This window comes from Nematolebias whitei, chromosome 21 (assembly GCF_014905685.2).
Source record: "Nematolebias whitei isolate Nwh7 chromosome 21, NemWhi1, whole genome shotgun sequence".
In the NCBI taxonomy this organism is placed as follows: domain Eukaryota; kingdom Metazoa; phylum Chordata; class Actinopteri; order Cyprinodontiformes; family Rivulidae; genus Nematolebias; species Nematolebias whitei.
Window position 1 is genome coordinate 26,586,234 of NC_056518.1, and position 12,401 is coordinate 26,598,634.

At 41.7% G+C, this 12,401-nt stretch overlaps 1 protein-coding gene across 1 annotated transcript in view; it reads right to left on the reverse strand.

Moving 5' to 3' along the window:
- Window positions 1-289: 289 nt before the first annotated feature.
- The window catches only part of gphna (gephyrin a), a 15,095-nt gene continuing 2,983 nt past the window's right edge, over window positions 290-12,401 (reverse strand). Inside the window, exons 5-24 of the mRNA XM_037694957.1 lie at window positions 11,832-11,926; window positions 11,689-11,755; window positions 11,275-11,568; window positions 9,858-9,953; window positions 8,609-8,746; window positions 5,925-5,967; window positions 5,708-5,845; window positions 5,306-5,398; window positions 5,121-5,176; window positions 4,753-4,872; window positions 4,598-4,656; window positions 3,791-3,944; window positions 3,593-3,714; window positions 3,427-3,514; window positions 3,249-3,322; window positions 2,862-2,926; window positions 2,517-2,620; window positions 1,905-2,001; window positions 777-915; window positions 290-698 (exon numbers count right to left, since the gene is read on the reverse strand). Of these exons, the coding sequence (XP_037550885.1) occupies window positions 782-915; window positions 1,905-2,001; window positions 2,517-2,620; window positions 2,862-2,926; window positions 3,249-3,322; window positions 3,427-3,514; window positions 3,593-3,714; window positions 3,791-3,944; window positions 4,598-4,656; window positions 4,753-4,872; window positions 5,121-5,176; window positions 5,306-5,398; window positions 5,708-5,845; window positions 5,925-5,967; window positions 8,609-8,746; window positions 9,858-9,953; window positions 11,275-11,568; window positions 11,689-11,755; window positions 11,832-11,926 (2,037 nt within the window). The 3' untranslated portion in view covers window positions 290-698; window positions 777-781. The remainder of the gene's footprint in view (window positions 699-776; window positions 916-1,904; window positions 2,002-2,516; window positions 2,621-2,861; window positions 2,927-3,248; window positions 3,323-3,426; window positions 3,515-3,592; window positions 3,715-3,790; window positions 3,945-4,597; window positions 4,657-4,752; window positions 4,873-5,120; window positions 5,177-5,305; window positions 5,399-5,707; window positions 5,846-5,924; window positions 5,968-8,608; window positions 8,747-9,857; window positions 9,954-11,274; window positions 11,569-11,688; window positions 11,756-11,831; window positions 11,927-12,401) is intronic.

The following is a 12,401-nucleotide window of genomic DNA, read 5'->3' on the forward strand; positions in this document are numbered from 1 at the left end:
CTGTGGTATCACCATGTTTCCTCCCGGAGCAGTGCAGTAAACTGTTCTTTTTATGCAAAGAAGGAAAAAAAACACTTTGTATTTGTTTTCTTTTCATTTCTTGGCAAAATACGAACAGTTTACTGCACTGCTCCGGGAGGAAACATGGTGATACCACAGTTATTTGTAGTTGTTTTTTTTGGTAATACATCTGTTAGAGGATGTTGAAGCAAAGCAGTAGTGAAGGAAGGAGTATAAAATGAAGCAAAAGGGAGAAACGGATGAAAAGGAGGAGGAAGTAAGGAGGGGCAAGTCTCTATTTCTTTATAAGCTACCAGGGATAAACTCACAAAGCAAATGAACAGGAGAGAAGAGGGCTGGAGTACTACTAAGATGGGAATATTCAACCAGAACCATGATATTAATAATAAATAGAATATTAATTAAGAATATTAATTATTATAAGGATAATATTACAGAATAAATCTCTTTTTATATATTTTTTCACATTTTTTTCTCTGTTGAAGTACAGTGATCTCCTCAGAGCAGAGCAGTGAGGATTCAGCCTGCGCTGGCTCCGATTGGCTGTTGCATATGACATCACAGCTAATGGCGACCAGATAGACATGCATCGCTTCCTGCCCCTCCCCACCTGTTTCCTATCCAGACAAGAAATCCTGGTGTTGCCACGGTAACCGGTAGCGGGTAACGCGGGAGGTCTGCGGAGAGAAACATTCTGCGTGACTTTTCAGCGCCGCTGAGTTCCAACCGCGCGGCGCCGCGTGGGCGAAGCGTACCTGCATCATAGCCGACCGATGACCATGACGTCCACGACCTCGCCCTTGTGCAACTCGACGTACTGCTCCGTCTTCGGGGGCAACATGAGGAGGCCGTTGGCGCTACGCATCGACATGAGCCGGCTGGACACCTGGTTTCCTGGAGGGAAGAATTTAAAGGTGCACAGATCGTGTGTGTGTGTTTAAGCAGGTTTTACGTGTTTTTTTTTTTAATTGAAGCACGGTCACCTAGCTCTGGCAGCCATCTTGAATCAATTCTACTCTAGTAATTAGATGTTAATGTTCATCCAATGATTATTTCCTGAGAAATATTTATATCATTGATCAAGCAGTTCGTGGGACATTTTGCTAACACAACAGACAAATACACACAAAGACAAGTAAAACGTTATGTCTCTTTCACATTTAGCGGCAGGTGACAAATATGTCACTCAGGTGATTTCATGAAGCAGGCTTATTTTCTGACAGCAAATACGTGCAACAATGACAATCTAAAAAAAAAAGTTAAAAAAAAGTTAGGAATTCTTCCTTTTACTTGGACTTATATTTCTTCACAGACAGCGTGAATCCAAAATATTTAGCTTGTCAAATTTTACTTCCTGTCAGGCTGCAACAAATTCCAAAAGAATTAGAAGGAAGGAATAATAAAAAAATATATAATATAACAATGCTCCTATCATTGTTGAAAAGTTCAGACACCGTGGGAGCCTTTCCCATAGAGGAAAAGGAGCATCCAAACTGGTGTCAGCAACAAGTCCGACAGCCCGGTTCTGTGACAGTCTGGGCTTGGATCGGTTCTGTGACAGCAGCATTAAAGCAGAAAAGTCTGAAGTCAGGGACGTCCGAGATGTCGTAAAACAACATTCTGCTCATACTCCAAAGGTTGAGGAAGAAGAGGAGACAGGTTCTGGACCGACACGCCTGCAGTCCTGACCCGACCCAAATATGCAATGAGGACAATAAGACACGTTTACAGGAAGATTGACACTCCACATCCATAACAGAATTTGCTCCTCGTAAATAACTTTTTTTTTTGAGAATTAAAAAATAAAATGGCACATAATTAGGGTAGATTAAATGATTTATCCGATACCAGTTGGCCCCGGTTGTCATGGTTACGTGCATTACCTGTGCTCTGTGCCCAGGGCAGAGGTTCCTGATGATGCCAGGTGAGGATACAGCGATGGTACTCTGGTCTGGGATCCAGCTTCACGTCACAGGACAGCTGAACCATTGACACAGTAAAAAATATACTTTTACATAAAATATTCTTGAAATATTTGTTAAATAAAAGCACCTTTATTCACAATTCTGCCAATAAAATGTGACTTTTGAAGTAAACACTGCAGCAAATACAACTTTAAAGTGAATTTATAAAATAAATTGAAATTATAAAATGAAATTGAACTTTTGCATTATTTCAAATTACAATTGTTTATTTAATTTCTCGTACAGTTTGAGTATGATGAAGCAGCATTAGGTTAGATAGACATCAAGTTGGTAATAATGTAAGAAAAATCACGTTTTCGATTCCTGATGTACTTAAACTTCACTCTTTTTCATATTTTTATGATAATACGTAAAACAAAAGCATCTGTTTGCATATAATTATTTTATTCCAGTGACTCTTAACACAATTTAAACATAAAAAATTTACAGTTTTTTCAGCCAAATGACCAAGAAAAGGTGCTCAATAAAATCCAAACACAGCTGTAATCATAAAACGTGCATGTCTCTTACCCGAGCTTTAATAATAGTTGGTCTAGGGTCCAGAATGCCTTGCATCTTCCTCAGAGCAGGAATCACAAACAGGTTACACGTCACCACTGCAGACACGGGGTTACCTGCAGGCAAGAAGAGTTACAGAAACATAAACTCTGCAAACGTTCATTATTATTTTTCCAGGTGTTCAGATGTCGACTGCACTGTTTTCAAAATAAGAGCGACAGCTAAATCGTCAAAGTTTAGTCTTTAAAAGTAAAACTTTTAATTCAGTGACTGAAGCCGAACAGATTGGGTTTCAGAGAACTGGACCAGGTCCAGCAGAAACACAAACCCAGACAGTGACGTGGCTGATGGGAGTACCTGGCAGAGCGAAGATGAGTTTCCGTGTTCCATCGATGTCGACTGTGGCGAAGGTGGTGGGAAGCCTGAGAAACAGAAACGAACGAAGCATTTGTCATCACAACATTGCATCCAGGGGCTGGAAATACACCAGTCATGGTATTACTATGACAATATTTGCATTATTCAAAGTTTAACAGGAAGAAATACTTTGAATACTTTTTTTAACGTGGAAAATTGTTATAAATTGACCACATTTGTTGCCGCTTGCACTTTGTGTTGCTTAGAACAGCAAATGTGCTGGAAGCTTTAAATGTAATTGTTGTAAAACCTCCTGAAAAGCTGAAGAAATACTATAAATTAAAAATACATTTTCATTTTAATGCTCTCCTTTCGTTGATAACTTACCCTGGCTTCATAAAAACTCGCCCAAAGTGGATCTGGGCGTGAAGATCGATATCCAGCACCTGCTTCAGGTAGTCCTAACGCACAAAGAGCAGGAACGTTTTAATTTAAATAAAGCTGCAAGACACAAACACAAATCAGTTGGATATCAACGAGGCCACATGTGGAGGAGAGGGGTCACCTTCTCTCCCATGGACACGCCCCCTGAGGTGATGATGACATCAGCGCGGCTGATTCCCTCATGTAGCGCAGACAGCAGGTCGTCAGGGCTGCACACAAACCAGACGCGGTTAGCTTCATTCAGTCCAAACTGTCACTTTTTTCCCAGCACTCTGAGGGAATCTTACTTGTCTCCAACGATGCCGAGGTTGATGGTGGGGTACCCGTGCTCCTGGATGGTAGCCAGAAGAGTGGAGCGGTTCGAGTCTCGGATCTTCCCAGGATGGAGATCATCCTCTGGATTCAACAGCTAAAGACAAACAACATGAATCCAAAAGAGGCTCCGAAACGTCTCGGTGCGTTTGCTTCCCTTTCTGTGTTTGTACCTCGTTTCCAGTGGACATGACGGCCACCATGGGGAACTTGTGCACGCTGACCTCCGTCACTCCCACCGTGGCCAGCAGGCCAATCTCAGATGGGCCCATGTGTGTCCCTTTAGCCAACACACACTCCCCCCGCCGGATGTCGTGACCGATCGGCCTGCAGACAGAAAAAAACGCATTTAAAGATAATTAAAGCGAACCAAACGGTTGTGAATCAGTCCTGACCCACAACCCGACAGAAACACAGAAACATTTCTGTGCTGGAACAGAGTTGTCAAAATAAATAAATAAATAAAAATCAACAGATGGGAGTTTAATAGTTCCAAAGTACTGAAGAGTTAAAAGTAGCAAAATGGATAGCTAAAGGTAGTAAAAGGCTAGTTTAAAGCTAAAAATTACAACGCAAGGTGAAGCTAGCAAAAAACTTGCTGAAAGTAAAAAGCTAGCTAGAAACTAAATTTAGTAAAAAGAAGGCTGATAGTGAAAATAATCAAAAGTCTAGTAAAAAGCTAAAAGTAACTAAAAGCTAGCCAAAAACTCAATGTATCAAAAGTCCAGCAAAATGTTAAAAATAGAAAAAAGCTAGGTAAATGCTAAAAGTAGCAAATGGCAGACTAAGAGTAGAAAAAGACAGAAAGACAGCAAAAAGCTAATTGTAATTAAAAAAAAACTAAAAGCTAAAAACAGCAAAAGGCTAAATAAAAGTAGCAACGGCGAGCTAAAAGTATGAAAAGGCTAAATCATCTTAATTAAAAGCTAAGAAGACAAAAAACTCCTATTTTTTTCTGGAAGCCATTCGTTTTAATTTACCTGATGTCCTGTCCGGGTCGAGCCTGGACCATAATCCTCACCTCCAGCTCCTCTGTGCCCTGTAAAACCCAGGAGACCATTATCACACTCTGCCCAACGCAGAACCCAAAAACAAAACCGGATCATCCAGAGAACATCTGACGTGGGGTTCTTACATCCTCAGATTCTCTCAGCAGCTCCGTATCTTCTACCTGGACCACGGCGTCGGCTCCGCAGGGGATCGGAGCGCCAGTCGTCACCCTCATCACCTGACCCGGCATCACCGTGTGGGTCGGCTGCAGAACACAGCATTGTCACTCTTTGCCAACTTTCGTCTCCAAACTTCTACCTCCTTTGAGTAAAAACTTTTGTGTATTTACAAAAAATGAAACTAAAACATCAACCAATTAATAATAAATATCACAAACCCCAAAAATTTGCATTGTTGCTAATAAAAGGTAACACGTTAATTCCACCTGCAGCTATCAGATGAAGTTAATTTGTGACATTTGTGTTAACGGTTAAAAATGACATTAGTGCTGACCTGTTGTCCAGCCTGCGACTCCCCCACAATGAAACGATCTCCGGGGCCATCAGCAGCTGCACGTCAACAACAGCCATCAAGTTAATTATGGGAATTAGATTAAGGTTATTGATCCTGATATGATGCAATGCCTGATACTGTGTGAATGGTCTTTGATGCGTCGATCACCTGATCAATCGACTCACCTCGAACGGCGTAGCCGTCCTTAACGGAGGCGGGAAACGGAGGAAGGTTGTCTTTGGCATAGATGTCCTGAGCGAGCACCCGACCCAACCCGTCTGCAGAGAACAGCAACTGATTGAATTAGAAGGTATTAAAATGATCTGGATTCAATTGGACTGATTGGAATTAAATTGTAATCTTTGCATCTTACTGTAATGAAGTGAACTGGGCTGAGCTGAAATGTGCTGGACTGAATCAGACTGTAATTCTCTACAATTCTGACTGTAGAGGATTAAACTGGACTGTGTTCATTTTTTATTTTGATTCTTACTTCATACAAGGTTGTCTGGAAATCTGTAAAGTGTTACCAAAAAGGTCATAACGAATACAACAAACGAACAGAACCCGTCTCTGTGAAGACCCACCTCTGTAGTTAATGACTTCGATTCCCAGAATAGGCGTCATCTCCAGAACAGTGATGAAAGCTTTGTCCATGGACGTCAGCGGGAAGGGCGACATGCGATGACGGCGCGCCACTTTCCTGATGTCGACTGCGCTGTGGCCTGAAAACACGCCGAAACAATCACTGAAAGGTTTGAGGATATGTGAAAAATTAATCTTTGATTTATTTATTTTACTTACTGGCTCTCAGGATGTTCTCATTGCTGCCGCAGCGTGACTGAACCTGCAGAGAAACAAACATTCTCGGTTTTTATTTAATGGGAACTTTTAAATGCTGGTTTAAAGCTTTAACTGTTGCTCTGCACATATAAACATTATTTATGTTTTTATTCTGGGCGCTAATGATCTGTTTTTGGTCAAAATTAATACCCCCACCCCCAAAAAATAACAAAAAACTGCTGCGTTCATCTAACTGTGGATAAAGAGCATAATTTTAAAAGATTTAAACATGTTTTTTGTGACATAATGCGACATTCATATGGACCTTCCATTGGCTGCCACTAGGTTCACATGGCACCCGACCTTGACTGTCCTCCTCGCAGGTGATGGGTACACTAAAGAGGGTGCATCATGACTCTCTTTAGAGATTGGCCCGGCTGAGTCCCAAAAGTCAAAGCGTCTGGCCCCAGAGGGGGTGCCACAGGTTCTCCTTTGTCCTGGCAAGGTTTCCTGATGCATACGCTGTTTATCCGCCATAGTTTGACTTTGGACCTCCTTGGTCTGACCTGTTCTCTTAAGTTTCCCAGGGCGGCTGTGGCTGAGTGGTTAGAGCAGTCGTCCTCCAATATAAGAGTTGGGGGTTCGATTCCACCAGCAGTCACCTGCATAAGTGTCCCTGGGCAAGACACTGGACCCCTCATTGCCTCCGATGTGTGTCCTATCGGTGTATGAATGTGATAAAGTGTGCAGCTGGTGATTGTATGACAAGCCATGTTGCCATATAATTGGCTTGCTGTATTAGTCTCTACAGATTTAGATTATCTTTGTAGAGATCTAGTAGAGTGCTGTATGAATGGGTAAATGAGGGCATAGATTGTAGTGTAAAGCACTTTGAGTATCTTGATAAGATATAAAGGGGCTATGCTAGTACAGTGCATTTACCATTTTCCAGTTACCATGGGTGACCCTACATACAGACAGCATGGGGGGGGGGGGGGGGTCACCTGGGCTCTTGTTCACAAGTGATGGTAGGATGGAGCAGGAGACGGATCAACGACTGGGTCTCATTATCGATAATGAGGGTGTTGCTTTGGTCAGTCATAGTGAAGAAAGAGTTGAGTCGAAAGGCAAAGCTCTTGTTTTACTGACCGTCTACATTAGAGCTGTCAATTCTAACCCGAGAGCCCGGCCTGACCCGGATTAGGGCCGGGCCATAATAATGTGCAGGCCGGGCCGGTGTCGGGCTTTTGACTGCGACAGCGAACGCGTGCGGCTGACGATCCAATTATATGGCAACATGGCTTGCCATACAATCACTAGCCGCATGCGGCCATTTGACCATGCGCTGGCCAACCTTGAAAAAGGTAAAAAATAAAATTTAAAAAAGTTCAGTTAAGCTTCAGATGGGACTATACTGTAAAGGAAGTGATCCATCAGCCCAAATGGACGTTCATTCAGCCGCTGCACTCAGCGGACGCGCGTGGCTGACAACCCAAACAGGTGAGATCACAAAACAAACATGTCAGAGCAGGGTCCGTGTCTGAATAATGCAGAATGCAGGCAGAAACAGGGATTTAATAATACTGTGCCTCTATTGTCATCATCGTATGTTCCCATACAATGGCGAAATTGGTTCTCTGCATTTAACCCAACCACCACCCCCTCAGCTCCGATCTTTTGCCCCATTAGCTGCGATCAGTCAAAGCTTAATTAAAAACGTTGAGGGGGTTGGGGGGGGTTCGGGTTCTGACCTGTATTTACTGTTAATTTGTCGGGTTGGGTGGGATTTGGAAATGATGGCTTCGGGCTGGGGCCAGGTCGAATTTTTTGGGCTTGAATGCAACTCTAGTCTACGTTCCAACACTCACCTGTGGTCATGAGGTCTGAATCATAACTGAAAGAACAAGCTCCAGGATACAAGCGGCTGAAATGAGCTTCCTGTGTACGGTAGCCGGACTCAGCCGTAAAGATGGGGTGAAGAGCTCCGTCATCCAGAGGGAGCTCGGAGTAGAGCTACCCCACAAAATCCCAACCTTAAACATGTGATGCTAACTTTATACACTCCACAAAGTAAAACAAAAATGTAAAACTTTGAAATAGTGTTAGCAGCAAAAGGTACCAAAAAAAAGTTTTTGTTCCCAATTTAAGAAAATTTGTGTATAGCATCTACTTATGACAATTCCAGCAACATTTGAGTTTCTTTGCATTTTTAACAGCCTGACATGAATTTTATTTTTGGGACAATTTCATACGTGAATGTACCACAACTGATAATCCTATAAATAAATATCAGTGTTGTGAAATCTCACAGTCCCATTCATTCACATTCAATTCCCAAACAACACACAAGTCCCGTAACTTTTAATTTGGTAAGGCATGACCTTTAATACAATCTTGGAATTCATATTCATATTTAAAGATTTAAAAGAATGGGAAAATATGGGAATTGGGTCTAAAAAAAAAAACCCAGCAATGATCTGAAGTGAAAGAAAATTTAAGAAAATGAGCAGAAACTCTAATAGTGCAGGAATTGTCCATAATAGTTTAATTTGATGTGGAAAGAAAATTTGTGATTTACAAGCTCCATGAATCCAACAAAGCAACACAGGAAGTTCAGAGGTCATGTAATGTCACAACTTTATATTTGCGTCCATGTTTGGAGGAGATTTCTTTTTTTGTTTGTTTGTGTGCAGGTTTGTGTGTACCTTAGGTGTCGGGCATGAAGCGGTGGAAAGGCGGGACGTTGCCTGTGTTGCCCGCGGTGACTCAGAGGGGGTGGAGCTTAAAGAGGCCGAATCTCGAGGAAGCACCTGAACGCCTCGAGAAATGATCGAGTCTGGGATCTACACACACACACACACACACACACACACTTAATGCTAATCCAAGAACGTCATCTAAAGCTTCGACTTCAAACAAACTAGCTTCACCTCTCGTATACAGAACTGTGCAAAAGTCTCAATCAACCCCTCACTTCTTTACATTTTGCCAGGAATACAAGCAGCAGTTTCTTGAATTGTGCAAAATAAATGAAAAAAAAAACACATAAAATATTTAAAAAACTGAATTCTAACAAGTTTTGCAGTCAAAATTCAGTCTGTTCAGCTTTACTCACCAACGCAGCCTGAGTTCTCGTAAGTTTGTTTGTAATTTCTTCAACGTTAGCAGAGCATTATTTTGGGGAGAATTCTGATTTCTTTGGCAATTAAATCAATTCTACCGTCTTTCCTCATGATCCCACAATTACGAATATTACAGATATTTGCTGCAGAACAACGTTTAACAAACTCATTCTACTATCCAACAACTAGCAGGACCTCATTTATCACAGAAATTACAGCTTTCTTTATGCTCAAATCACTTTTCTTTTGTTTTTGCGTGCAGTTTTCTTAAAATGTTCACAATATCAAAGGTGGCATGAGAGAGCGGCAGTGTGTGCTGGAGTCTTTCAAGTGTTGACTTGTGTTTGGAGCGGGCACAATCAGGCATCAGTGTGTGGCACATTCACAAAGTTAGTTTTGAAAACAAAAATTAAAATGACAGGAAGTTTAACTTCAGTCCAAAAACATGCATGTTAGGCTGCCTTCAGGTTAAGGCCTGCCTTACAGAAGAGATCTATGATCTCAATGGGATTTGCCTGGTTAAATAAAGGTAAACAAATACCAACACTTTGGATTTTGATGCAACCTGTTGTACAAATGAAAGCAATATACATTTAAATCAACAGGTCTACAACGAGACATGGCATTGAAGCTATCGCAAAGACAACAAAAACAACGTCTCAGGCAATGGTTTAATGTTCGCTGAGTTTTTTAGAAGCAGTTTTTAGAGCGCATCCAGAGAACCAGGAGCTGCTGAAACCAACAACTGGATGCAACAAGACTCCTGGCAGCGGCACTTTTCAGCTGAATATTTGATGAAACAGGGAGAAGTGAACGGGTGTGAACGTCTCACCTGATGCTCATGAGTACAGGTGAAATGAGCGGGAGGGGTGGGTGTGTTTCCAGGCAGGTAGGGGGTTCCTTTAGCCATGACTGCAGCATGGCTCGTCTGATGAACACACGCATGTACACACACACACGCACGTAAACACAGATGGAAACATGAGATGAGATGATGTGAAGTTTAAAAACATGTAAATAAACACCAGAAGATGACTTTATGATAACATTTTGTACTGAAAACTCCAACTTTAAACGCAGAAATATTTTCTAGTTTTTAATCCCAAGGACCAAGTCCCTTGTTTATCGCGGGGGATCCGTACCCTGAAGACCCACGATGAGTGATAAACCGCGAAGTAGGAATAGTGGTACAAGTAGTAAGCAATAGTTTATATATATATATATATAAAGGTGTTTTAAACCCTTCCCACACTCTTGCAATATTCTAAAAAGTGTTTTTAAACTCTAAACGCTCTAAGAGCACAGAACGTCATGGTTTCAGCTCCCTGCCTCCTCTGCTCTTTGCCACCTGCAAGCGCTCTTGGCCACGCCCACTTCTCCGCTCTGCACGGTGAACAGCTGATCAACTGCAGCAGGAAGCTTATCCTGCAGTGTGGGCTGCACAAAGGTGCAGCAGGCGCTAAATAATTTTAAATAATTCATTTTAAATAAAAATTCCATGCCGATCGTGCGGCTCATTCATCAATCATCCAATTGTGTGTCATGTCGTCTTATTTAGAAAAAACGCGATAGAGCAAGTCTGCGATAACCGAAATGCGAAGTATGTAGGGACTATTGCATATTCTTCCAAGCAGCTGGTACTTTAAAGTGATCTTGATCATTTGTTCTCTAGGCTTTCTAAAGTTGTTTTCTTTGGATTTTGGCTGCTTTTCACTTAGTTTCAGTCCTTGTCTTTGAACGTTTTCAGGGCTTGTAAAGGTTTATTACCCCAAGGAATGAAAAAAGGATGAAATATAGCAAGTTTTTTTTTTTTTTAGGGAATTAATAAAATATTTTATTTCTGTTCTATGCAGAAAGCAATGGCAAATGTCCTGTTGACTTAAAGTTTAAACAAAGGTAGTTGGATTTAAAATGCTGACTTTGAATGAAATTATAAAGGAAGAGTGAGGGTTGGATTAGGAATTTAGCACAATGCTGTCAGTATTTTAACATCTAGAACTCTCAAAACTTACAGCTTTTTAGCAAAAAGAATCTGTATAATCTGCACTAAGTAAAAATGAGTCAAATTTGATTTTTGTTCATTTTTTTCACTTTTTTAACATGAATGAATATGCGGTCAAATGAAAAGCATGCATGAGAAACAGGAAATGTGGCTCATTTAACTAGAACACAGTCCAAATGGTACCAGAATCAGAACCACCATGTGTCCTGGTTGGTGTGCTGTCTGTTCTAGGAGCATCGTGGGTTACCTTGGCGGCGATAGCTGCCGCGGTGATGTGGGAGGAGCCATGATGGTGGTGGTGGTGGTGGTGGTTGTGCCGCTCCCTCCTCCTGTCCTCCTCCTCCTCGTCCTCTTCCTCACACTGGGTGCCACGCTCCATAGTGTGCGTATTGGCGTTGGTGTTGGCGTGCATATTGGTCAGCAGCGAGGATGGCGAGGGAAGCTGCTCCAGGGCGGCGTGCGCAGACTTGATCCTGACAGCGGCCTCACGCAGCAGGTCGATGGCGTGCGGCAGAGCAGGCAGAATGAACTGGAAACACTCCTGCAGGAAACACCAGCATCTACTTTAGGAGCGTTTTTAACTCATTTAGCAGCAAAAAAACAGACAGTTCTGCTTCTGTATTGTTTCAGAAGATACGGAACAAACATGACGATTAAGTACCTGCGAGCCTTTCTTGCTGCCCGGAAGGTTGATGATCAGAGTTTTACCACGAATACCGCAAACAGGTCTGGAAAACAATAAAAAGGTTAAGGCAAGAAAAGGCATAACGCAAATGGATCGGGTCAAAACCTGACAGTTTTCACCTGGAGAGCATGCCGAGAGGCGTAACGTTGAGTGATCCCATCAGCATGGCCAGAGCCATACCCGGGGCCTCTCGCTCGATCACCTCTCTGGTAGCCTGTAAGATGACCAAAAAGGTGTTAATTTTTTAAAGAAAAATAATGCATTTAGGTCAGTTTGAAACTATAATTTAGATATTGTTCAGCCCATTCAGTGATCCAAATTTATGCAAAGTTCCACAATTGTCCCTCAGTTATTTTACACTCTAAATTTACTAAAACAGCAGCTAGGCTACATCCTATACTGATCATAGCATCAAACAGCTGGCTAACAACTAGGAGACATACTAGACTGGTCCGAATAGACATCTAGCAGGCAGTGAGGCTGCATGTTACATTCTTTCAAACCTTAAGACAACTAATTAGAAGCTAAACTACTTGCTACATTGAAGCAAACATTAAAAAAGAGAAAGAAGATTATTCATAATTTAAAAATAAATAAAAAGTATTCTATTTGGTACTTTGGTCCAAATATTAAATAAATGGCTAGCAGCTAGGCTACATGCTACATTTATCCAAATGTTAAACAGCTAA